The 25,203-nt window shown below is 33.6% G+C and overlaps 3 protein-coding genes across 3 annotated transcripts; 1 reads left to right on the plus strand and 2 right to left on the minus strand.

The window, feature by feature from the left end:
• Positions 1 to 850: 850 nt before the first annotated feature.
• Positions 851 to 9,039, plus strand: LOC108344355 (protein trichome berefringence-like 7). Its single transcript, XM_052869369.1, has 4 exons — positions 851 to 2,803; positions 6,554 to 6,712; positions 6,971 to 7,281; positions 8,229 to 9,039. The coding sequence occupies exons 1-4, from the start codon at positions 1,971 to 1,973 to the stop codon at positions 8,231 to 8,233; spliced, it is 1,308 nt and encodes a 435-aa protein (XP_052725329.1). The 5' UTR covers positions 851 to 1,970; the 3' UTR covers positions 8,234 to 9,039.
• Positions 9,040 to 9,399: 360 nt separating this feature from the next.
• On the minus strand, positions 9,400 to 14,363 carry LOC108325280 (chromatin assembly factor 1 subunit FAS2). The gene is made up of 13 exons (XM_052869436.1): positions 13,830 to 14,363; positions 13,151 to 13,423; positions 12,965 to 13,073; positions 12,717 to 12,743; positions 12,557 to 12,629; positions 11,971 to 12,074; positions 11,671 to 11,882; positions 11,492 to 11,588; positions 11,090 to 11,162; positions 10,842 to 10,939; positions 10,453 to 10,591; positions 10,261 to 10,361; positions 9,400 to 10,184 (listed from the first exon to the last, which is right to left on the minus strand). The coding sequence occupies exons 2-13, from the start codon at positions 13,262 to 13,264 to the stop codon at positions 9,568 to 9,570; spliced, it is 1,764 nt and encodes a 587-aa protein (XP_052725396.1). The 5' UTR covers positions 13,265 to 13,423; positions 13,830 to 14,363; the 3' UTR covers positions 9,400 to 9,567.
• A 5,879-nt stretch (positions 14,364 to 20,242) lies between these two features.
• LOC108341105 (cell wall / vacuolar inhibitor of fructosidase 2) lies at positions 20,243 to 20,964 on the minus strand. Its single transcript, XM_017578742.2, has one exon. The coding sequence runs from the start codon at positions 20,925 to 20,927 to the stop codon at positions 20,355 to 20,357; it is 573 nt and encodes a 190-aa protein (XP_017434231.1). The 5' UTR covers positions 20,928 to 20,964; the 3' UTR covers positions 20,243 to 20,354.
• Between the last annotated feature and the right edge of the window lie 4,239 nt (positions 20,965 to 25,203).

A 25,203-nucleotide genomic window follows, 5' to 3' on the forward strand; every position in this document is an offset into this window, starting at 1 on the left:
ATGACTGAAACTTCTTCAATAGCTAGTATATGTATTCCTAAAAACCAGAAAAAACTAAAAACAAAAGGAAAAATAAATAAAACTTCCTATATCACTCAAATCATATCAAACACCATAAAGATAATTTTCCTCCCCAAATGAATATTGAGAAGAACAACAAGGCGATCAAATATTCAGAAAAAACCAGTAACTTCATAAACGGGGGATACAGAAGAGTAAAAGAAAACATGGCAATCGACATTAAGGAATGCACAACAGATCCGCTATTTATTTCTCTCATTAAATCTTTAGAAGATATGATAAACATAAAGCTCGAAGAAAGAAAACAAAGAAAGTAAACAAGGGTAAACAAAGGGAATACAACCCCGAGAATTTTGAATGGTCAAAACAAATGAAGAAAAAAAAGGCTTCTGGTTCATTTCTGTAAATTTTCCAACAAAGATCCTAAGAGAAACCACCAAACCAAGAAAAATAGACACCCAAAAAGAAAAAATTGCCATTGGCATATAATTTGGACACGCATCTCCATTCAGTATAAGCGGAATCCAATAATGAAAAATGCTGCATAATGAATGCCATGTTCTGGATAGCAGCAAAAACCAAATTAATTTCTATTCATAATTAATTTCTTCATCAGATTAAAATTGGATTTCTGATTCTAATTTTCCACAGAGAACTCAAATAAGGGTTCAGAGTTTGTATTTTTAGAATTTGGAAAACCAAGCCTTGGATAGCTTTAGAAACCTGTTTTTTTTTTCCAGTTCGTCCTCTTTTTCTTTTATGTGAGCCACTAGAAGCTTCAAGCTTCTTCTTCTCTCTAATCTCGCGGACCACCCAACCTTGGGAAAAACCATCCTTGGCTCGTGCTTAGGGGGTAATCTCGCGAAGACGCGGCGGAGAAGCGACGGAAAGGCGTCGGAGGCGCGACGGAAAGGCGTCGGAGGCGCGACGGAAAGGCGTCGGAGGCGCGACGGAAAGGCGTCGGAGGCACGTTGGCAGTTGTTATTCTTCTTCCCTCCGTTCTGATTCGCGGCAAGGAGGAAGCTTCCTTCTCCTCCTCTTCTTCTGTTTTTTATTGGGTTCCGTAGAGGTTTCTGTGCCGATACCTGATTTTTGCGAACTGAGATTAGGGTTTTCACTTCAAATCGATTTGGGAAATCCTAGGTTCCCTCTGTATTCGAAATTTGGTTGGGATTCTTCTTCCTTGTAGATCGGGGGTGAGGGCTTCTGCGTTTTGCGGCGAGGGTTCGGTTGGAGATTTTGAGGGTTTTGCAGTTTGATATTCGTCTCTCGAACTGAGGGTTTCTGGCTTGCTATCTGATTCTTGGTTCTTCTCATAGGAGGAAGATGATAGTTTTTTAAAATTTAAAATAATTAAATTTCACGTAACTCTGCCACCTGTCTCACACATGCAAAGTCAGCATCCTATTTTACTACAATTTTAACGCCATTCATTAAAATTAACGGCAAAGTTTTAATTGATTCAATTTTACATAAATAGGGACCTAAGTGAGATAAAAAAAAATACGAGGACCTAATTAAGACGATTCTACACAAATAGAAACATTCAAAATGATTAAACCTTAAAAATACTTCTTAGAAATTACCAATTTCTTTTTTCTTTTTAATCAACGTATCTATCCCATAATTACACAGTTCTCTACATTATTAAAAAAAAGAAAAAAGAAAGAAAGAGAGAGAGTGATTAAATGTCTCAGAGTACCTAACACCACTGAGGGAGTTCTGATGAAACATGTTATGTTCTGTGGCCAACAATAATAATGTACACAACAACTCTTCTCCTTCTGTCCTTGGACTTTGATTTTTCTGTATTTCCATACTTTATCCATTTTTGGCATCTGGGTTTCTTTCTTCTTTCGCCAAAATCGAATCTTTCTCATCTGGGTCACTCTATTTGCCCTTTCAACTTACTCATAGGTTGCGTACCGTGATGGCTCTGTTCTGTCACAATGAGTAGTGCTCTGAATAAGACCATTTCTTTCAACAAAACTTATTCCGTCAATCGAAGGTCCCTCGCCATTGGAAGTCCCAGAGGCAGTCTTAACAACACCACCAACAACCGCTTCGGATGTGTCTCTCTCAGGTTTCAGGTTCTTATCATCACTGTCTCTGTTCTTTCCTTCTTTGTAGCCGTAGGTGGCTACATGTACGTCCTTCCAAGCCTTAGCCAAGCGTTTTCCAATGTTCAAGTTCTTTCATCTGAACATAACAATGGATCAGTGAGAGATTGTGATGTGTTTGATGGAAGCTGGGTGCGGGTTCAAGATCACCCTTTGTATAATGCCACAGAGTGCCCTTTCGTAGAAAGGGGATTCGACTGTTTAGGGAATGGGAGGAGTGACAGGGATTATCTTGGATGGAGGTGGAAGCCTAGGAGTTGTGAGATTCCAAGGTTTGATGTGCGTGGTGTGTTGGAAATGTTGAGAAGCAAAAGGGTTGTTTTTGTCGGGGATTCAATGAGTAGGACTCAGTGGGAGTCTCTGATTTGCATGCTCATGACTGGTGTTGAAGATAAGAGAGGTGTTTATGAAGTGAACCGGAATCAGATAACAAAGAAGATCAGGTTCTTAGGGGTGCGGTTCAGTGCCTTCAATTTCACCATTGAGTTTTTTCGCTCGGTTTTCCTGGTGCAGCAGGGCAGGATGCCTAGACATGCACCAAAAAGGGTCAAATCCACACTCTTATTGGACAAGTTGGATGATATAAGTGACCAGTGGGTGAATTCAGATATTCTGATATTCAATACTGGGCATTGGTGGGTTCCATCTAAGCTTTTTGATATGTAAGTTTCCCTTCTCTTTCACATTTTAATGTTAACCTGCTACCCAAGTGTTGCTATGTGTTACTGTGAGGATATCTACTATAGTTCATTCTAATTTCATTGCCATGCTTTTCAGCTTTCACTGTTTTTCTTATCATTTGTTTATCAGTGGCTTTTGTTTTGGGACAAAATTTAGATCAAGTTATTTTATGTCCTTGTTCTCAAATCAAATGTGACATGTGGCTGTCCTTCCCAGCATTAAATGGCCTTCACTAAATAAATATTGCATTTTAAAAAAATGCATGTCTTGGTTTGATTTCAGAAGAACAGAAGGAACTTGATTGAAGTTATGTCCTTTATTTTAAGGGGAAAAAACTTTTCCCCGATGATACAAAGCTTTTGTAGCAGTTAACCTAATTGTTCACAATAGTAGCTATTGTTCTCTTATTTGCTTCATGATGGAAGCCTTGTAGGCTTGCAAGATTGGTGGATCTTTCCACTACAAGTTCAAGGACATATATGATGAAGGAGGAGAAAGAACCTTGCACTTAAGTGGTGGGTTTTCTGGATTGTTTTTTGGTGAGGTTATGATTCGGTCAAACTATAGAAAGGTAGGGAAAGGTGGTGCTTGGTTCGTCAAGATGGATTTGGTATGATTCTTGGAAGGACAGGGTTGGTTTTTGGTTGCAGAAGCTAAAGGTGATGATAGGATGAGTTCTAACATGAAACTGATTGGAATTGGATGAATCTTGTTAGGTTATGATGCGGATTGAATAGGGAAGGCAATGATGTACTTGGCTTGAATTGTAGGAGTGATTTGAGTGGTGTAAACCCAAAAGGCCGTGAGCTAGGAAGAAACTTGTTGGTTTCTTGAATCTTGCTATAGTTTGGTAAATAAGCTTTTGGTTAGAAAATTGTGTAACGTGTAGGAGTGATGATTCTTGAAATAGATAGGTGTGGTATGCTATGGCTAAACAAGGATCTCAAGCGAAGGAGAGATAGGTCAAAAGAGACTAAGAGAAAGAAGGAAAGACCAGAAAAGAAGGTTTACCTTTGAGAACAAGACTGGCTTCAAGATTGAAGCACAAAGTTGGGGAACTTTGACAAGGTAGGGGCCACTCCTCTTTGGAGATAAGCAACACTTAGGAGGTTCGCTACATGGTATGTCACCTAAGATATGAGCTCTCCAAGAAAAGAAGAAGAATCATACTCTTCACCAAATTCCTAAGTTTTCATTCCATTAAAAGTTATCTCAAGAGTTGTCCTTATATAGGAGAAGGTAGGCATGTGAGGTTGTGGTCAAAGATATCCCTTCCCATTTCTTTTTAAACCTTATAACCAAACAAAGCTATGCTAAGAACAGTACAAGCACACCAGGCTAAGCTAGCCAAATCCTATGATCCTAAGAAGAGAGGATTAACACCAAGTAATACTAAGTATGTATAGAAAGAGGTATTATTATTCCTATCTACACTAATCCTAAGAGTCCTCGTGTCTTTGTTGGTTTGATGAAGCTCCTCCTCATGCTCCTTAGCCTTGCTTCTAGTTAAGACACCCCTAGAAGCTCTGCTTATCTCTCGGACTTCTCTTCTCCTTGTCTTGATCTTTGACGATACTTCTTGGAGCTACTTCTCTTTGTGTGGGCTCCTTTTAGTCCGTGGTGGCATCACTTCATGGCCATACCAATGACCAACTTATTCCAGTTGGTGAAGTCACCTCATCCGTACGGATCATTTTGATTGAAAACCAAAATTTTCAAACTCACGATTCAATATGATATCCAATTTAATATTTTTTTTTCCAATATCCTTCTCGGTCTCTGTCTACCCTCTCGTTATTAAAATCCATACAATTGAAAATACATAGACTACTAAATTTTTTTACCAGAAGTCTGCCTCACCCAGTTAAATTGTATCCCTTGGACTCTGGAGATTATTACTGTGATTCTTGCCTCCGCATTTTTTGAGAATAGAGGCTAGTTATACTTGAAATTTTGCTTGTTCTTAGTGTGGCACATGACTATGTTTTGTTCTTTAAATTTCTAACTTAAGATATATTTGACACCACTTTTAGAAAATTTATTCAACTTAACACAGTTTTAACTGGTGCGGCTTAACCTTCTGTTAATCTGCACATAGTTTACTGCTTTTACAAAACCTTCTGAGCCTTGCAATTCATCAGAAAAACTGAATTCAATCATGCTTAATTGCATATTCTTTTTACTTTCCCATTATGACTACCATCTAAATATTACAGTTGGACTTTTCTAGGAAAGATATCTCATTTCCTAAAGAGAGAGAAGGATGGAGGGAAGAGTTTTGCTACATAACCTGAGACCATCCTCTCTGTTAGTGGGAGTTGTGGGTAGTTTCAGGTTGGATTAAGATATGTACTACATTATGTCCATATTCTATTTTCAGATAGAATGCAGTTATCCCATCTTGACATCTATTTTAATATTTGTAGTTAATTTAGTTCATTTGTAGTTATCCTCTTTCTATGCAATTGCTATATTTTAAAATTAAATTCAGGAGTACTTCATTGCTGAACATAACCTATGTTATATCATGCAAAATTGGGCGACATTGAAACCATCATAATAGAGATTTTGGTTCCATATGCATATCCTCATTTGAATGTCCCAAACTCTCTGGATAAGCTCTCTGTCAGCTTACCTGTTGGATGGGAATAGCATGTGGCTATTGTTTGTAACCATAATTTTGTATAAATCGAATATAACTCATGATCAGAAAATGTTGTATTAGCGGAACTTAGGTGTGGTGAAATTAATTGGTGGAGGGTTAGGTAAAAGAAATGGAATGGAGTCTACTTTTCATTCTGAAAGTATCAGTGGTCAGACTTTTAAAATTAACTTCCATTTGCTTCTCAATTAAAAGCAGAAAACTGTTGTAAACATATGATGTTAATAGAAACCAACTGTGTGACTCCCGAACTACCCAAAGCCTGAAGTTCCATAGCGATGAAATTCTCTGCCCAGACTTCACAGCCCTAAAGCTGATTGCAAGAGAATTATGATCCCCTCTTTTACCTACACTGTGCTGAAAACCATTTTTTCCAAATAGGGTTGGAAATAAGTCAGGCTACCCAGAGTCACCCACTGAAAGCTAGTCTTGGCTTAACCTATTTAGAAAAAATGCTAAGCTTGAACTTAAAAGGCCTTTTAGCTAAGATGCTCAAGCTATTCAGTTTTATAAAACCTACCAGACTTTATTGACCACACTGTTTATAACAGGGCTGATTCTTAATAAAATATTAATATTTATTATATAGTGTTACATCATTACTGTAACACCTAAACCTTTATGTTCCTTACTTGAATTAGTTTTAATATTTTGTTAGATGTGATAATAAGTTCAGTTGTTTTAACCATCACTAGTATGATAGGAAGGTAGTTTATTATACAATAAATCTGTTTTGTGATAGACTTTTTAACACAGGAATTTATGGGTTTTTTCAGTGATAGGTTCATTTAGCCCACAAGTCTATTAGCCAGTTTAAAGCTTTGTAATCAATAAAGGTCAAGCCAGACTGTAGGCTTTTGATCTGACATATACCTTCCAGATTCTAGGCTTTTGATCTGGCTCATTAACCAACTGATTTTCCCAATCAGGCCTAACAGATTCATTATTCATTAAATGTTCATTCACTTGCTTTTTGATTTCTCATTGTTAGGCAGAATCTGCGTTTTTGGATTCTTAATTTTTTTTTTTCTGTTCCTTTGTAAAATGGTCCTCTTCTTTCTTTCAACAGGGGCTGTTATTTCCAGGTTGGAAGCTCTCTTAAACTTGGGATGTCAATTCCTGCTGCCTTTAGAATAGCACTTGAAACTTGGGCATCATGGGTTGAGAGAGAGATTAATAAAAATAGAACACGCATCTTCTTTAGGACTTTTGAGCCATCTCACTGGAGGTACCTACTTTACTGTTAACATGATTTTCTATTTAAGCATGTCTATCTTTTCTTTATATAGTATATATTATTGCTTAAAATTATTCCTTTCCTTGGTAAAACCTTAGTTAGAACTATGCCTATCATTCCCACCGCCCCAAATATATACTTACATGTAACTTTGCTCAGGTTATAGGAATTTTTATTCATGCACTGGGATTTCTTATCTTTGAAATCTCACTTCAAAAGTTATTGATCCAGCCTTTATGGTTGATGCAGTGATCTTACCCGTAGAATTTGCAATGTGACACAGTACCCAACATTAGAAACTGATGGAAGGGATCAAAGCTTGTTTTCAGATACAATTTTAGACGTTGTAAAGAATGTTACTATTCCTATAAATGCTCTCCATGTTACTTCTATGTCTGCTTTCCGGAGTGATGCACATGTTGGTAATTGGAGTGACAATTCATCTATTCAAGATTGTAGCCATTGGTGTCTTCCTGGAGTACCTGATATGTGGAATGAAATTATCCTGTCCCAACTTTTTTCTGAATCTGAAATTCCTTTTCAACAAATTGAATCAATCGGTAAGTTCAGTTATCTTCTGATACACTTTAATTTTTGAGTTTTGCGTGGGAGTATGTGGTATGATTTAAACATATTCATGACAGGCTAACATGTACAAACTTGGCATGACTTTTATCGATTGAGTCACTCCCCATATGTTTTGGAATTAGACATACATTCCTTGAGTTGACCTATGCGCATTAGAGTATCTATGTCCGCGTATGATGCACAGACACTATATGTGTATTGGATATACGTCGATACACTTATTATGAAAATAATAGGATACGACGTGATATATGCATATTGAAAAGTATGCAAAAATTCTTAGAAACATGATAATAAATATATGATTACTATTGTGTGAATCCAAATTGAATCAAATGTACTAAACATTGTCAAAATAAAAAGTTATAAATTATTGTATTTGTTTACTATCCACTATCTTGGGATAGTCCAGTATTATAAAAGTATTTACTGTTTTATAGATTAGATACTTATTAATAAGTATTTGTAAGGTATCCTAAAGTATCTGATATGGATATATATCAGACATGGATATGCGACACAAACTGAAGTATCATGAGTACTCATATATTAATAAATCAATATTAGTCATACAAGCAGTTAGCAATCACTTAATTATTTGTCAAAACATCGTTGGTTAACATAGATGTTACTATTATTATATTATTGTAAAAGAGTTGTTAATGGTATATAAAAGAAGAATTGTCAAAACATAGTTTCCCTTGTCATATATACAGTGCAGTAAAGAGATTTTTTTTCCCTTCTCTTAAGTCGGATGAGTTTAGTTATAACTTTTCTTTTAGGTTAGATGTTATACATGTAACTTAGTTATGACTTTTTTTAGGTTGGATGTCTCAGAGAGAATATTTTTCTTATACCTTCTAGTGCTTCATCGTTTTTAGAAAAAAATACATTTCACGTATTTTATTTATGGGTGCAGATTAGAGAGACTAACACTCTTAGTTGTTGCAAGCGTACCTCAAATTCTGATGCCTCCTAAGAAGTATGGATCGGATTCCAATACCATAAATCTGAAGCCATCTCATTCTTCAATTTTGAACTCTGCCATCGACCATGGTTTTCTTCAACACTCAAATGTACCAGGTTTTGTAAAAGTATGGTCCAATTACACATAACAGCTTGTTAAAACAAATTAAACAGGAAGCAATTCTTTAATTTGCCAATTCTTTGTATATCAGTGAAGGTATTGTCTGAGATGCATGTCATGATTTTTGGTTTTGGTCATGACAATACTGTTCTGCATAGGAAAAAGCGAAGGAGAAGGAAAGTACAGATCAATCAATTTTTTTTTTTTCAGATTCCGTCTTAATTATGTAATTGCTCTTTATTCAAATGGATTTGTGTTTAAATCCTTGCTTCACTTGGATGCGGTTTCTCACTTTTTCTATCGGCCTTGTGAAAAATGGAGGCACGGCACCATTTGACAGGATCAATCATGGGATCACCCCTATTCAGAATTTCAGACACTTCATGTTCGTATCTATATATGTTTTTCACTCAATACATTGCGTTTGGAACAATCAAAGATTGTGTGGAGACCCATCCAGTCAATTGTAAATATGGATAACTCGACATGTTTTAGAATATTTGACATCTTTGGAAAACAAAAAATCGGTGGACAATCTGGATACACAATGTAAAATCCAATTACAGTCCATAAAAGGTACTGTGTACATTCCCACAAGTCGACATATATCAGTTTCTGAATCTATGTTTCGATGGGACATTTATTTCGTTTCGCATTTGGAACATGATCATCTTTAGGAAATGTTTATTCTTATTTTACAATATAGAGAAGAGAAAATTTGAGGATTTAATATAATTAAATCACATCTCTAACGAAATTTTGTAAAGCATAAGTTACGGAAGAAAAATACTTTCCTTTAAGCTGAGATAATTATGCAGTTAAGTGTACCTATCGAAAATAAGCAAATAAAGCCTACCTCTTATCTATAAATACATGTAATCGATATTTCATGCTTATGTTTCGCCTCTACCCTGTGTTCGCCATTAAATTCATTTGCCATTCTTGCACTTATTTAATCTTTCGAACATGAGATGGGACAAGAGAAGAAAAAGAGGTCCAGAGAAGTCTCCAAGATGAAGATTGTTTTCACTAAATATTATATTGGAACCTATATTACAGAATAGGTCAAAAACAATGAAAACGACGAAGGGGAAATGTGACTTCCGAATAAATGGCGCACAAAAAGATGTACAAAGACAGGCATGGATGAAATTTCTCAGGAATTGAAAAATCATGGATCAATGGCAATTGGAGTAATACGTTTCCTGGCTGGCTTATTTGACAAGGGTGTACTCTTCGAACTGGACAATTGTTGCTGAGCCTTTTCTTCTGCCCCTGATTTTATACTGTCCAAACTTGATTGCAGAGTTGCTGTCTTCTCCCTTGATTCCGTTTGTTTTCCATCTGAATCTGGATTAGCTAGCTGTTTCTTAGTCTTGTCTTGAGCTCCAAAACTTACTGTACCCAAATTCCATGGCTGTTTCGCTGCCTTATGTTCTGCTTCCGCTTTTCTTCTATCTAATTCAGCAGCACCAATTCTTCCAGTTGCTTCAATAACCATGTCATCGGTTTTCTCTTCTGCTTCATTTTTCCTACTATCGACTATAACCCCTTCAACATTCCCAGTTGCCTCTATGACCATGTTGTCAGGCTTGTCTTGGGTAAGAGTGCTCAGGTTTTCTGTTATTGCAGTGCCTATATTCCCAGACTCTCCGGTGACCATGTCAACAGCCTCCGCTTCTATTTCCATGTCCTTGCTCTCTGATAGAACTGCACTAAAATTCCCAGTTGGTACAGTGGCATTGCCTGTCTGTACAGCACTCTTACTATCCTCCTCGACTTTTGCTTCTAGAGAAACATGTAATAAGGAAATAAAAAACATTGGACTGGTGACGATGACAGCAGAAAAATAAAGACAGCTTACCAGATAAAGAGTAAGGTGATCCAAGTTCGTCATTTTCAAATTCCACCAAAGAGCAGAAACCATCTTGTGATGACAATGCCAAATAACGAGCATCAGATGACCTTGTGAACAAATACCAGTTAGAGATAAACCTTTCCCCAAAAAATTATAATTCTCAAACCTAAAAAGGAATTGCTAGCAAATAAAAGTTACCAAGTAATATCTGTTATTGCGGCATAGTGAAGACCAGATAATACAGCTAACGGAGATATGCTCTCAGTGTCATAAATGTACAGCGAATTCAAAGTGGCCACAGCAAATATGATGCGATATGGGAGGTTAAATACACGAGCTGCACTAAACAAAAACCACTATTAGGCTTCTGTTGAGCAAGAAATTCTCCAAGATGGACATGATTTTAAGCAAATACCAATTGGTAGTGCAAGTGTCGAATTTAAGCTGACTCCCATGCGACTCAAACAATTAAATTATAACAAGACAATCTAGCAGTAGGTGAGGATTGTATGGATCAGACAATGTTATTTGGCTTGATTAAAGACCATTTAAATATAACTGTTCATAAAATAGAAGTACACAGATACCTGAGTCAAGAGAGTTCGTTCCCCGAAGTTTAAAAATTATGGGACAGAACCGGACCGCTACAACAGCTTTATTTGTGCAGGGGAGCAGTATAGCAGGCCTGTATGAGGTCAAATAAATAAACACATCAAAACGCATACTTCTCTATTTGATTCATTAACATAACATGAATAACTGAACATAAAAGAGAAAATTGTAGTTTGCATAATGTCTCATGCTCTTGAAAAGGATAAAATAGCGGAAATTTTACCTAGAAAGATCTTTTCGAGAAATTATGTAAGCCGCATTCACAGTCTCAGATGCAGTATTAGTTTTGTGAGAGCCTGAAATATGGGGAGACATAAATTTACCGATAAGAAACAAAGCATGTAATAAATATTGTGCAGAAATTCAGGTCTGGGAGAAAGATACCAATATGATTCAACCAATAACAGGCAATTAAATTATGCCATGTAAAACAAGGGGAAATTATAAAAAGTTCGTCTTTGACTTAGACACTCATTCACTTCCTTGTAAAATAAAAGATGATAAACTATGAAAAATTCAAAAACTGGCCAGATTCTAGAAAAATCTCAACAACAGCTCATCCTTAGAAGTAGCACAAAATGTAAGATTAATCAAAGCAAGATCAAGTCGAACTCAAAGCTAATACCTGCAGGCACAACTAAAAATGAACCATCAGGAGACCATGCTAATCTTCTGAAAAAAGATGGCAATGTCTCGTCGTGGAAGAGGTGAATTTTTGTCTCCTACATTAAGAAAATCAAGCGTAACGTTCAAGTATGTTACAACCTTAAATGATGCAAATAAAGACAACCATTATATGCTAACCTGAGAATTTTTTAATAATGGCTTATCTGCCTTAGAAATGACTTGCTGGCAAACATAATTGATTTTCTCAGTGCCTTTTGATTTATGAGGCTTATTCATGTAAATTCTGCAAGTCCTATCTGAACTAAGAGAAGAAGCGTATTTCCCTAGAGGGTCCCATGCAACCCCTTGAACATAGTGCGCATGGGCATCCAACGTCTGAAGGTTAGTTCCTGGCAAACAAGAATCATGTACAACATATTAACTAACATGTGCCACGATTCAAGTGTATCAAAGACACTCATGTGTTTTCTTTTTTACCTTTGTTAACATCCCATATAATGCAACAATTATCAACTGATCCAGATATGATATATGTGGCATCGGAAGACCACTGCAGGTCCAAAATGTCCTTGAGATGAGATCTAATGCATAAAAATATCCCTTATAAGTCAGAAATAAATGCAGTAAAACATGAATGCTGAAAAATAATGTCATTGGTCTTTAGACGGTTCCTGGAGCTTTGGTTTTTAACTGAAGTTAATGGTGTCCTGTAATCCTTTTTTTTTCGATTTCATCTGTTGAGATAAGGCTTTATTGTCATGCGTCATTACGAATGGTTGTAGTCATTGTTTGTAATGCTAATCTAATAAGACTCATTTTTCCAAACACGTGTATTTTTTCAGAAATAAATAGGATTACATCAATGTCAATATTTCAAATAAAAACGCATAAGCACAAATTTGGCACTCCCTCTCTGAATAAAATGTGGTATATTCAATTTCACAAACAGAATGGAGATCAGGCAGCTAAAATATGGAAAATTTGTTTTACAGCCTTTCGTGTTTCTTTTAACTTTTTTACAATGTTCAGCTTTTAAACTATTTAAGTATGTCAAAGGCCTTACCGTAACATCTTGAGAACCTTCCATGCCTGACCAGTATCGGCAGAATTTAGCTTCCATATTATCAGGTCCCCTCCTGGATAAAGAAAAAAAAAATCCGATTCAGACAAAGCATTGCCTCATTACATTAACTCAAGCTAAAATTCCTTAACCAAGGTCGTACCATCAGCGCCAGAGGCCAGCAATTCCCCTGCAAATAATCAGAAATAGAAGTTATCACTAAACGAAAGCACCACACCGTTTCTTGCAGCACAGTAAGCGAGGAAAAATAATGCAAATTTCATTAATCGGTTCCATTTCCGTGACAACGAAAGTATACGCTAGTAATTAACTTGGTAGATATTTGATCCAATGAAATTTTGTTGCATCCTGATTCTACGAGGAGAAAGAGAAATGGCGAATTGGAATTACCGGAAGAAGAGAAGCGAATAACATTCACTGCAGAGCTATGATAAGAGAGGTTACTGAGATAGGAAACTACGGGAAGTTTCTCCGTCCCTGATGGCTTTATCGACCAAAACTGCAAACACAAGAAAAAGAATCAAGTGAGTAATTAACCCTAATCACAAGCAAAGAACGAGAGCGAGCTAGAGAGACCTTGATGTCGAAATCGGCGCCAGCGGTGGCAAGAGTGGCGGTGAGGGGGTGAAAATCGAGAGTTAAGACGGGTTTTCTCTCGTGCCAGATAATCTGAACCGTGCCACCCTTCATTCTCTTCGGATTCAGAGGTTTAGGTTTAGAGTGTAGAAGAAGAAGCCACTCAGACACTGAAAAAATGGATTTTCGCGCGCCCCTTTACACTTGGCGGGAAATGCAATGTGAGCCCACACTACTCTTCTTCTCTTCTTCTATTTCATCCTTTTGGCTACACTGTATCATATTAACCTTTTTTGTTGAACACATTGCCATTAAAATATATGGATGTTTGTCAACTTTATTGTGTTTTCTTTCAATCAATTTAATCTATCTTTCTTTAAATATGACTGATTCAAGTAAAATCGTATTTCGATTGGAATGAACACAAAAACTATTTGACATTTCACTTTTAGTTGAATTAATTTAACACAAATAATCTCATTAATACCTATATTTATGCATTACAAAGAATGTCAAAGTAAGTCAGCTTAGAGGTTAAGAAGTTAGGTTAAAAAAAATGACTTCAACTTGATACATTTGTGACCACATTTAGAAATTTTACAATTTGTCTCGATCCATTTCATTATATTAAGAAAATTAAAACACTAATTCATCTAAAAAAAATTATTAACTTACTAACCTTAGCAAAATAGAGAGGAGAAGGAATGTGTAGAAACAAGCGCAGGAACGTGGAAAGACTAGTAATGAAGTGGAGCACGAAGAAGTATAAGATGAATACCCAAGAATATTGAAAAGTCGGAGAAACTGTAGAGGATCAAGTCATATGTGATGAGATTTAATAGAGAGAAAATAAAACAACCTAAATCTGAAAAGAGGTGGTGGCGGCTGAAAATTAAATACAAATATTGTTCTACGTCCTTCCAAGATATGAAAAAGACAACAAAAATTAGAGTTTTCAAGTGGGTTACGGGTCAGTTCACCATAACCTGACTTAAACCCGTATAACTTAGATTGAATGGGAAAAGACCAGTAGTGGAATATAGGGCAAAGAAGCGTAAGATGAACACCTAAGAACACTGAAAAACCAGAAAAACAGTGGAGATTCAAGTCAGATGTGACGAGATCTGATGGAGAGAAAATAAAATAACCTAGATCTCAGAAGAGGTGGTGGCGGCTGAGAATTAAATACAAACATTGTTCTAGGTCCTTCCAAGATAAGAAAGAGACAACATAAATTAGGGTTTTCAAGTGGGTCACGGGTCAGTTCACCTTAACCTGACTCAAACCCATATAACTTATATTGAGTCAGTTCAAACCATTTTAACTCATAATCAACAAAAAAAAAATCAATTTTTTAATCTATGTCAACTCAAATATGTAATGAGTTAAGTTAATTGAGAATAATAATTTATTTTGACATGCTTAAAAGACATTTAATGCAAAACTAATCATGATGTTTTAGTTTCTATTTTTAAACATTTTTCTGCAACTTGTGTTTTAAAGAAAAAATTGACAAAAAAATTTCATAATTTAATTAATATTTTATTTCATATATTTTCATTTATATTACTAAGAGTATTATTTAAGATTTAGAATTTAGAATTTTATTCTATTAACATTAGAATTTAGAATTTTATTCTATTAACATTAGGAGATGTTTTATACAGGAAATTTTCAAAAAAGATGTCTTAATAATATTTATAAATATAAAAAAAATTAAGTTTGTTTTTCAATTTCAACTTGAAAAGATAAGAAGTTATATGTAATAACCAAAACATTTAACTCATTTTCAAGAAAAATATAGAAACTAAAAATAAATCTCACTTAGAAGAAAGGAGAAGGAGTGTGTAGAAATGGAAGGTATTACCTATTTACCATAAGCTGACTCAAATACGTAGAAGGAAGGAGAAAGAGTGTGTAAGAATGGAAGGTATTACCTATTTACCATAAGCTGACTCAAATAAGTAAAATTTAAATGGAGGAAGTTGAAATTATTTTGACTCATAATCAACAAAAATTTTAATTTTTTTAATTAGACTCAATTCAAATATCTAATGAGCTTGTTAGCTCATAATTATAACTTATTTTGACATGATTACAAGACATCTATTGCAAAACTAATCATAATATTTTAATCTTTATTTTTAAACATTCTTGTGCAACTAATTGCGTTTTAAAGAAAAAATTGACAAAAAGATTTACATTTTAATTAATATTTTTTTTCAAATTTTTCATTTATATTACTAAGAGTATTCTTTAAGATATAAAATTTTAAATTTTATTATATTAACATTGGAGATGTTTTATACAGGAAATTTTCAACAAAGATGTCTTGATATTTTTAAATATTAAAAAAAAATTAAGTTGGTTTTTCCACTGCAGCTTGAAAATATATGAACTTCTATGTAACAATCAAAATATTTAACTCATTTTAAAGAAAAATTACATACATTTTTAATCCCTACAAAATAAACATTATTTAATTTTTGTTGGAAAGAAATTGTAAATGTTAAAGATTATAATTAACTAATACTTTCAAATTTTACAAACATGATAAATAAAGAAATGTATTTTTATACATTAATAACAAATTTCATCATATATTGTATAATGATTAAAAGATGTTATTTCAAACTTTACAATACTTCTTCTAGGTCCTTCCAAGGTATGCAAGAGACAACAAAAATTAAAGTTTTTAAGTGGATTATGAGTTAATTCACCATAACCTGACTCAAACTCGAATAACTTTGATTTAGTGGGGGAAAGACTAATAGAAGAGTGGAGCGCAAAGAAGTGTAAGATGAACATCCAAGAACACTAAAAGTCAGAGAAACAGTGAAGGATCAAGTTAGATATAACGAGATCTGATGAAGAGAAAATAAAACAACCTAGATATGAGAAGCGGTGGTAACGACGAGAATTAAATACAAATATTGTTCTAGGTCATTCCAAGATATGAAAGAGACAACATAAATTAGAGTTTTCAGATGGGTTGTGGGTCAATTCACCTTAACCTGACTCAAACTCATATAACTTAAATTGAGTGAGTTGAAACCATTCTAACTCATAATCAACAAAAAATTCAATTTTTTAATCTGACTCAACTCAAATCTATAATGAGCTAAGTTAACTCAGGATTATACTCTATCTTGATATGCTTACAAAACATTTATTGCAAAACTAATCATAATGTTTTAATTTCTATTTTTAAACATTTTTGTGCAGCTTGTGTTTTAAAAAAAAATGAAAAATTTCATACTTTAATTAATATTTTATTTCATATTTTTCATTTATATTATTAAGAGTGTTATTTAAGATTTAGAGTTTAGAATTTTATTCTATTAACATTAGGAGATGTTTTATATAGGAAATTTTCAGAAAAGATGTCTTAATATTTATAAATATAAAAAAAAATAATTAAGTTTGTTTTTTAATTTCAGCTTGAAAAGATAAGAAGTTATATGTAATAACCAAAACATTTAACTCATTTTCAAGAAAAAATGTATATTTTTTTAATCCCTATAAAATAAACATCATTTAATTTTTGTTGGTAAGAAAAATGTGAATGTTAAAGATTATAATTAATTAATAATTTCAAGTTTTAAAAACATGATAAATAAATAAAATGTATTTTTATACATTAAAAACAAATTTCATCCTATCTTTTTAAAAATTATTATTTCAAAGTTTACAAAACTTTTAAAAGAAATTATGGAAACCAAAACTAAATCTCACTGAAACCAACCACTCTCTTTAACTAATTAGTATTTAAAGTACTGTTTTCTTCAACCATTTCAATCTATCCCTTAAGTAAAATTAATATCAATATTTATTAAGTAAGTAAGTCATGTCTGGTTGAATAATTTAAGACAATTAAATGTTTAACTTTATTCAATTACATTGATACCAATAATCTTTTTATCTGTATAATTATGCATTTTGTTCACCAGTGAGAAACCCTATAGTTTAGATAAGAATAAAAAAATAGTTTTATTAATTAAAAAAAACATTAAATATGTCTTTAATCCTTGAAAAATAAACATGTGTTAGTTTTGGTTCTATGAAAAACATAATTGTTAATTTATAACTAATAAAAAATTTCAAGTTTAAGTAACAGGACATGAAGAAAAATAATTTTAAGAATTTATAACAGAATTTGTATATTTTATAATTACTAAAAACAGTTATTTAAAATTTTATAAAGTTAAAACAAAAGGTTTAATGAAGATGATCATTAAAACTCACCAAAACAAAGTAACAACTTATTTACCTCTTTTACACTTGAGGAAGAAAAATAACATGTTATCATACAACCTTTATGACGTGGAATAAAAAAAAGCCTTTGTGTTTTCGGCTTTAATTCCAACATCCTCACAATTTTTTCATGCATCGATTTAAATTTTTAAAATAGTCATTTTATCTTTTGTAGAAGTGACTTTTGAATTACATATTTTAACTTTTTTTAATGAGTTTCACATTCTTTATGAGATTTTTTGGAATGAGACTTCCAAAATAATTTTTTTAAAAACATGTGAAATATATTTTAGTATGATTTTTTTGGAATGAGATTTCCAAAACAAACTTTATAGAGTATATATAATTTTTTAAAATAGTCATTTTATCTTTTGTAAAAGTAACTTTCGAATTACATATTTTAACTTTTTTAATGAGTTTCTCATTCTTTATGAGATTTTTTGGAAATTTTTTAAAAACATGTGAAATATATTTTAGTATGATTTTTTTTGGAATGAGATTTCCAAAACAAACTTTATAGAATATATATAATATTTTTTTTATAATTGTGCATAAACACCATACATAAAATATGTTTTAAATCAATAACTCTTATAATGTTAATGTTAATTCTAAATTAAAGAAAAATAAATTATTTATCAACTTTATATTCTTAAATAAGTGAAAGTTTATTGTATCTAATAATCTTTTCAAGACCTGATATTGCTTACATAGGAAGTACATTGAATAGATATATTTAACGTCCTAATAAAAAACATTGAGATGCACTTGCAATACTTATGAGATATCTACGAGGTTTAATGTATTATGACATTGAATATAGTTGAGTTCTTATTACTCTAAAAGGGTATAATGATGCTAATTGATTCTCTGATTCAGACGAGAGAAAATCCACTAGTTGTTATATATTTACACTTAGGGGTAATGTAATTACATTTACATCAGGCAAACAAACAATTATTACAAGATCAATAATGAAATTTGAGTTCATTGCTCTTGAAATGACTGATAATTAAATTGAGTGGTTGAAATTCTTTTTAGCAAACATTTCACTAGGAAATGAAACCAACCCCATGTGTTTCAATACATTATGATTACCAATCAACAATAGTTATAACTAAAATCAATAACTATAATGGAAAGAAAAGACATATACAATTGATATATAATTTGGTGAAATAACTGCTAAAGAGCGAAACAATTTTCATTGATTATGTAAAATCAAAACAAAACCCATGGGAAGAAACTTGATTTTAGAAACATCGAGAGAAATGAGACTTGAGCCACTTATAAACAAATAAGCAATGGTAACCCAACGTTTGTGATTATAGATCCCATGAATAATGTTCATATGGGTAAAAACAAGTAACTTATTAGTCACTAAAATGATTTTAAATCAATTATGTTCATTCCTATGATGTGTGTGACAATGCTAGAAATTGTATTATTGAGAGGTTAATCTTTGTAACTAAAATTATGTGGTTTAAGAATTTTAGTTTAAACAAAGTTTTTAATGATTTCCATATCTCTCACGGGTAGTGTATGATTTGCAACAAATACTTGATGAAATCACCTGTATGAGTGTCGAGTAAGGTCACTTATATGAAATATTGACATGATATTTAGAGCACTCATAAATACCAAGCATGTGTGTGGCCATAAAGTGCAACATAGAGATAATAATAAAAGTTGTGGGGTTGTATTGTGATTGATAAACCGCTAACACACGTCAAGTTTCCTTGGTTCATATAGTTTGCTCTACTAACTATATTCTGTGTTAAGTTACTCAATCTAAAACTGGTTTATATAACTTGATATACTAACTCTGGTGTATTACATGTTATATGAGACAAGATTTTTTTCTTTAATTTATTTTTCATATCTTATTCTTTGCAATATATGGGGGATTATTGTAAAATGAGAGTGTATTGCAGCCACAACAATCGAAGTTCTTAAATCGCAAGTTTTTCCATCCTTTTCGAACATGGTGTAGGCTTGTTGCAACTGACTTGTTGAACATTAGGTTTGTTGTAGATTTTTCTTCTACAAGCCACTGTGGTGAACATTGGATTGGTTGCAAAAGTTTACCTTTACGAGTGTGGGGATATTTCACTCATCATAAACTCCTCTTATACCTATAAATAAGTGTCCAATGCTTCATCCAAAAATACACTTAATTCACATCTCTTTTACTCTAATTAATTTGCTCTTTTTTTCCTTTTTTTTTTATAAACTTGGGTTTAATAATAATACTCTTTAAGAGTTTCTTGCTAGATTCTCAATTCCTTAAAAACATTATGAGAAGTTTATGTTGTATTTTGAAAAACTTACATAAGACACCACATATAAGTCCTTGAGAACAATGATAATTTAAAGAAACCCATATAGTTTGTATTTTCGTCAAATTTTATAACAATGGTGATAGTTGTGCCATAAGCAATGATGTGAAGGGTGTTTAAGATGATTCCTCTTATTATGGATGTGGATGTAGTAAATTGTAGGGGTGCGAGAAGCAATGTGTTTTATGAGAATTTTCGTTGTTGGGCTTCCCTCGTGGAGGGGCATACATAGGTGGAAAGCTTGTATTTTGTGTTAATTTGCGAGTCATTAACCGTCCCTGGTCTCCATTTATTTGAAACTTATTTCAGTGAAATCTCAAGAATAACTTACAATTCTGTCATACCATCGACAACTTTCATTCTGCTTTAAACTTTCAGAAGTTGTTCAAACGAAGTCAGTTTCTAGCTTCACTGTTTTATTTTGGCCCACCTAGTTCCCGACAAACAGTTGCATGTCATATGCTTTCACTGTTTTATTTGCAAAATATACAAAAGCAGCTAAAGGAAAAACTGATAAGCTTTATAAAAACACTGAATAAATTACATAGAACAACTTCTACTGAATGAAATAAACACCAGGTAACAGTTAAGTGGTTCACATTGCCTACCTACTAATCAAGATTCTGAACAATCCCCAGAGCAACATCGCATATACGCTTCAAACCGTCCTCTCTACGAGCCAGCTCAGGAGGATAAACCAAACCTTGGTAACGTTTGAACATGTTGTGACAAACACTTGGGTAATCAGAAGCTGCAGCGATGTGCATGGAAGCATAGTCATATGCCTCATTAGCCAGATCCTGTGCAGAAGCTTGGAGGGCATCGTTGGCATAGGTGTACTTCTCTGCACACTCCTTCAGCACCCTTTTGGTGGAGTCGTTGGTAGTGCCAAGCAACCGAGTCTGAGAGGATAAATAGAGAGAAGTGGAAGTAGCATTGGCCATTCCAATCCCAACCATGATCACAGCCAAGCCCTTTGGGTCTGCGTTGGTGCTGCTTGGATCGGATTTTAAGGAGGAGAAGCATAGATCGAAGTAGTTGGTGTTCTTGCAGGTTTTCTTTATCAAAGTGCCATCTCCTTTCACCAATGCTTCTGGTTGAAGGTGTGCTAGCAAGAGGAGAAAAAAGAACCTCTTAGAAATCATTATGCTAGAAAAAAGAACAACCCACCAAGGAATCATCATAGGTATATTTGTAAGTGGACAAAATGTAGATGCAAATTTTAATATGGTTTGCTACCTGATCTTAGAGTTCTACCATTATCAATAAAATGAATGAGGATAATTTAGAAAAATACCTAAATGAAATTTACTATTGGGAGAATATGTGTGAAAATAGTAAAGTTCATTTGATATTATTTTTTTCATACCACAAAGAAATATATTTTTTTATAAGTCGTCCTTGGTTATACTTTTTGAAATAATACTCAATGAAAATATAAAAGTATTCTTTGTTTTGAAGTTTGTAACTTCTTTATGATTTTATTCTTAAATTATTTGTAATTTTTATTTTGAAGTTAGGTAAAACCATTGAATAGATAGATACCTTCTCTGTTTTCCATTACATGCCGTTAAAGTTGTAATGATAATCGAGGCGATAAGGTCAAGAAAACAGAGTAATATTCGGAAACGCGTTTCAAGAATTACCGAGTTGCCTAAATTTTCGGCTTCAAGTGGGACGACAACAAATTGTTGCAATATTCTATGTGGGAGTCGTGGCAAGAACAAACGATATTTGACACACATAAAACTTTTTATATTCGTTTGATATCGTTCTTTTCAAATTTTTTTAAGTTTAAAAGTTTACTCTTTTTTATTATTAATTTATATTTCTAATGCATGTTAAATGAATATAAAAATATATGTCATTTTAATATACTTTTTCATTGTTTGGTCCATGTTTTTGTGATAAACTAGGAATATCTCGTAGCACACATTTTTTGTTGGTTAGTTATAAAGCAATGATATATCTTTGGGCGGGGCTAGCGTAAATAGCGCAATTTGAGAAAAAAAATGAGTTGTTTTATGGTTGTAATTACCGATTATGCAGACTTTCTTTCATAAGACTTTGTTGATCTTCTGGCATATACATAAAGAGCCAAAAGTCAAGGCAAACAACCAAAAGATTATCTAAACTCTGAATCCCATTTCTATATGGTTTTGGAATGCTACTATTTATAACACTGCAATTCACCTAACAAAAAAAAATCATGAAAGTGTTTTATAATTTTTTAATTTTATATTTGAATATTTTTTAAAAGTATGATTTTAAACAACTTCAATATAATTAAACAAATTTAAAATTAATAATTTACTATTTATCACAAATAAATAAAATATATTATAAAAATTATACATCAAAGTGTATTATAAAATAAAATTAGATTTATACTCATACATATATGATATTAATAAATTAGTAATAAAAATATTTAAACAGGCATGGGATATTGGAGATGGTGCAGGTGTTGGCAGAGCTTGATCTTGTCATTTCTAAATCATACATTTCTTCTGATGGTGGATGGTTAGTGGATGGTTAATGAATGGTTAGTATGCCTCCCTTACCACACACTCTGCACTTTGTGTTCTTTCTGTGAATAAGCATCACCAAATTCAAAATTAAACCATAAAGCACATATACAAGTGCAGAATGCATGACTCAATTCAGAATAGGTAAATTCCTTTGGATTAGGATGTATTTCAGGATCAAGGTGAACTGATCTCAACCACACAACTGCTTTCCAACCTTTTGGAATTAAGTACCCTGTATTACCCCATATACAGTTAATACTTTGTAACGTGATTCTCTCAACACTTATGTAGTGAACAAATATCATACTAGCCACTAGCCATATATAATATACAAAACTAAGTTCAATAACGGAGAAGAGTATAGCTTTGTTTTTTCGCTTCTTTTATCATATGTACGAAGCAAGAATATTCTGATACTGACAACAAAGAAATAGGCAGAACATGGACTAACCATTGATATTGACATCAGATTTTGATAGAGTTATTATGGTCGTTCGTCATCATCTGGTCGTTGCCGCTTGCCGTTCGTCTTCATCTGGTTATTGTCGCTCGACATGTACGATCGTCATCGTGCCTGTCGTTCGTTCCGTTCGACAGGGTCGCTCGACAAGAACGCTATTATGGTCGTTCGTCATCATCTGGTCGTTGCCGCTTGCCGTTCGTCTTCATCTGGTTATTGTCGCTCGACAGGTACGATCGTCATCGTGCCTGTCGTTCGTTCCGTTCGACAGGGTCGCTCGACATCGTGCCTGTCGTTTGTTCCGCTCGACAAGAACGCTCGTCCGAGTGCCTGTCGTTCACACTACTCGACAGGAACGCTCGTCCTTTGACGCTCGTCCTTTGCTCTGTCGTTCGTTCCTTTTCCTTTATTTTTTCCGTTTGTCTTCTTTGTATCGATCGTTCCCTTTTAGGACGTTCGGTCTAGGAAGTTTTTTTTACTTGCTGTATATATTCCTTTTCCTCGTTGTATTTTTTCAACTTGAATTCATTCTTTTCTTCAATACCATTCTCTTCTTCTTGGTTCTCTGGTTCTCTTTCTCCCTTTTCTCTGTTATCTTACATGGTATCAGTAGACAAATACTTTTCTCATGGCTTTCTCCAATTCTACCACTGATTATCTCTCCAACCCTGCCAACCCTCTGTTTCTGCATCCCGGTGAGAATCCCGCTCTTATTCTTGTTACTCCTCTTCTTTCTGACAACAACTATCAACAATGGCGCCATGATATGCTCGTTGCTCTGGAAACCAAGAATAAAGAAAAATTCGTTCTTGGCACTATTCCTTGCCCTGCTGCTGATGATGTTCTTCACGAAGCCTGGAAACGTTGTAACAAGATGGTGATTTCATGGCTGACACGATCCATGACGCTCCCTATTAAACAATCTGTTATGTGGATGGAGTCTGCCTATGACATCTGGATTGATCTTCTTCAACGTTTTTCTCATGGTGACAAGTTTCGTATTGCTGATCTTCAAGAAGCCATTCATTCTTGCAAACAAGGTGATTCCACTGTATCTCAATATTATACTCGTCTTCAAATAATTTGGAAAGAGCTTTCTCTATATCAAACCATTCTTGTATGTACCTGCCATTCTCCTTGCAATTGTGGATTGTTAGTCAAGATTCAACAAGATCGTAATGATGATTCTGTAATCAAGTTTCTCCGTGGATTAAATGATGAATTCTCTTCTGTACGTTCTCAAATCATGCTAATGGAACCCATGCCAACTCTTACCAAAACCTTTTCTTTGATTCTTCAACAAGAACGTGAATTTCATAATTCGTCCTCACAAACTCCACAAGATTCTATGGCCAATTTCAATTCCTACGATCCTCAACACAAATCTTATAAAACTGATCGTTCTGGTATTTTTTCTGGTCGTGGACGAGGACGTAATATTAAATTTGGTGGTCGTTCTAAGTACTGTGATCATTGCAAAAGAACTAATCATACTTCTGATAATTGCTGGTTCAAATATGGTCTTCCTCAAGGTTATAAACCCGTCATCAAACCTCATTTAGCTATCTCCAATTCTTCTGCCAACATCACTAATGGTGATTCACACACCTCTACTGATAATTCCAATGATGATTCTTCTGCTGATAAAACTCAACCTCAACATTTTTTTTCTCAAGATCAGTATAACGCCATTCTTAGTTTATTGAAACAATCTCAATCTCCTACTACTAAGGAGGCCAGTGTTAATCAATGCACTCCACAGTCATCAGGTTCTTTTTCTTCATTTAATTTTTCTTCTTGGATTATAGATAGTGGCGCTACTGATCATATATGTTCTTCTAAATTTCTTTTTCATTCCTTGCATCCCATTACTCCTATTTCTATACGTTTACCAAATCATAGTTTTGTTACTGCTAAATTTTCTGGCACTGTAAATTTAGGCAATTTGATTTTACATAACACTCTTTTTGTTCCTAACTTCTCTGTTCATCTTATTTCTATTTCAAAATTATTACATTCAAATAATTTCTTCATTGTTTTTCATCAAGATAGCTGTCTCATTGTGCAGATGGATACTTACCAGACGATTGGAGTAGCTAAGAAATACAAGGGCCTTTTTTATCTTCTTAGTAATAATGTCACCACTACTTCTGAATTGAATATTTCTCATTCTGCCTTTCATAACAGTTCTAATGATTCCTGTAATTTGTGGCATATGAAACTTGGACATCCTTCAAATAAAGTTCTTCAAATTTTAGCCTCTCAATATACTGATATTTCATTTCAATCTTTTGATGCTTGTGACGCCTGTGCTTTTGCTAAACAAAAACGTCTTCAATTTTCTGTTAGCAAAACTAAATCTCCTTGTTTCTTTCATCTAATTCATGTTGATATTTGGGGTCCTCTCTCTATTTCTTCTATTGATGGATACAAATACTTTTTAACTATAGTTGATGACTATAGTCGTTT

The sequence above is a fragment of the Vigna angularis genome, chromosome 1, assembly GCF_016808095.1.
Source record: "Vigna angularis cultivar LongXiaoDou No.4 chromosome 1, ASM1680809v1, whole genome shotgun sequence".
Lineage (NCBI taxonomy): Eukaryota > Viridiplantae > Streptophyta > Magnoliopsida > Fabales > Fabaceae > Vigna > Vigna angularis.

Coding starts and splice junctions, on each gene's coding strand:
- LOC108344355 (XM_052869369.1), top strand. CDS start 1,971: ATGAGTAGTGCTCTGAATAAGACCATTTCTTTCAACAAAACTTATTCC. Junction 2,804..6,553: donor CCATCTAAGCTTTTTGATAT/GTAAGTTTCCCT, acceptor TTCTTTCAACAG/GGGCTGTTATTTCCAGGTTG. Junction 6,713..6,970: donor TTTGAGCCATCTCACTGGAG/GTACCTACTTTA, acceptor TGGTTGATGCAG/TGATCTTACCCGTAGAATTT.
- LOC108325280 (XM_052869436.1), bottom strand. CDS start 13,264: ATGAAGGGTGGCACGGTTCAGATTATCTGGCACGAGAGAAAACCCGTC. Junction 12,744..12,964: donor TATTCGCTTCTCTTCTTCCG/GTAATTCCAATT, acceptor GATTATTTGCAG/GGGAATTGCTGGCCTCTGGC. Junction 10,362..10,452: donor GCAATAACAGATATTACTTG/GTAACTTTTATT, acceptor TTTGTTCACAAG/GTCATCTGATGCTCGTTATT.
- LOC108341105 (XM_017578742.2), bottom strand. CDS start 20,927: ATGATGATTCCTTGGTGGGTTGTTCTTTTTTCTAGCATAATGATTTCT.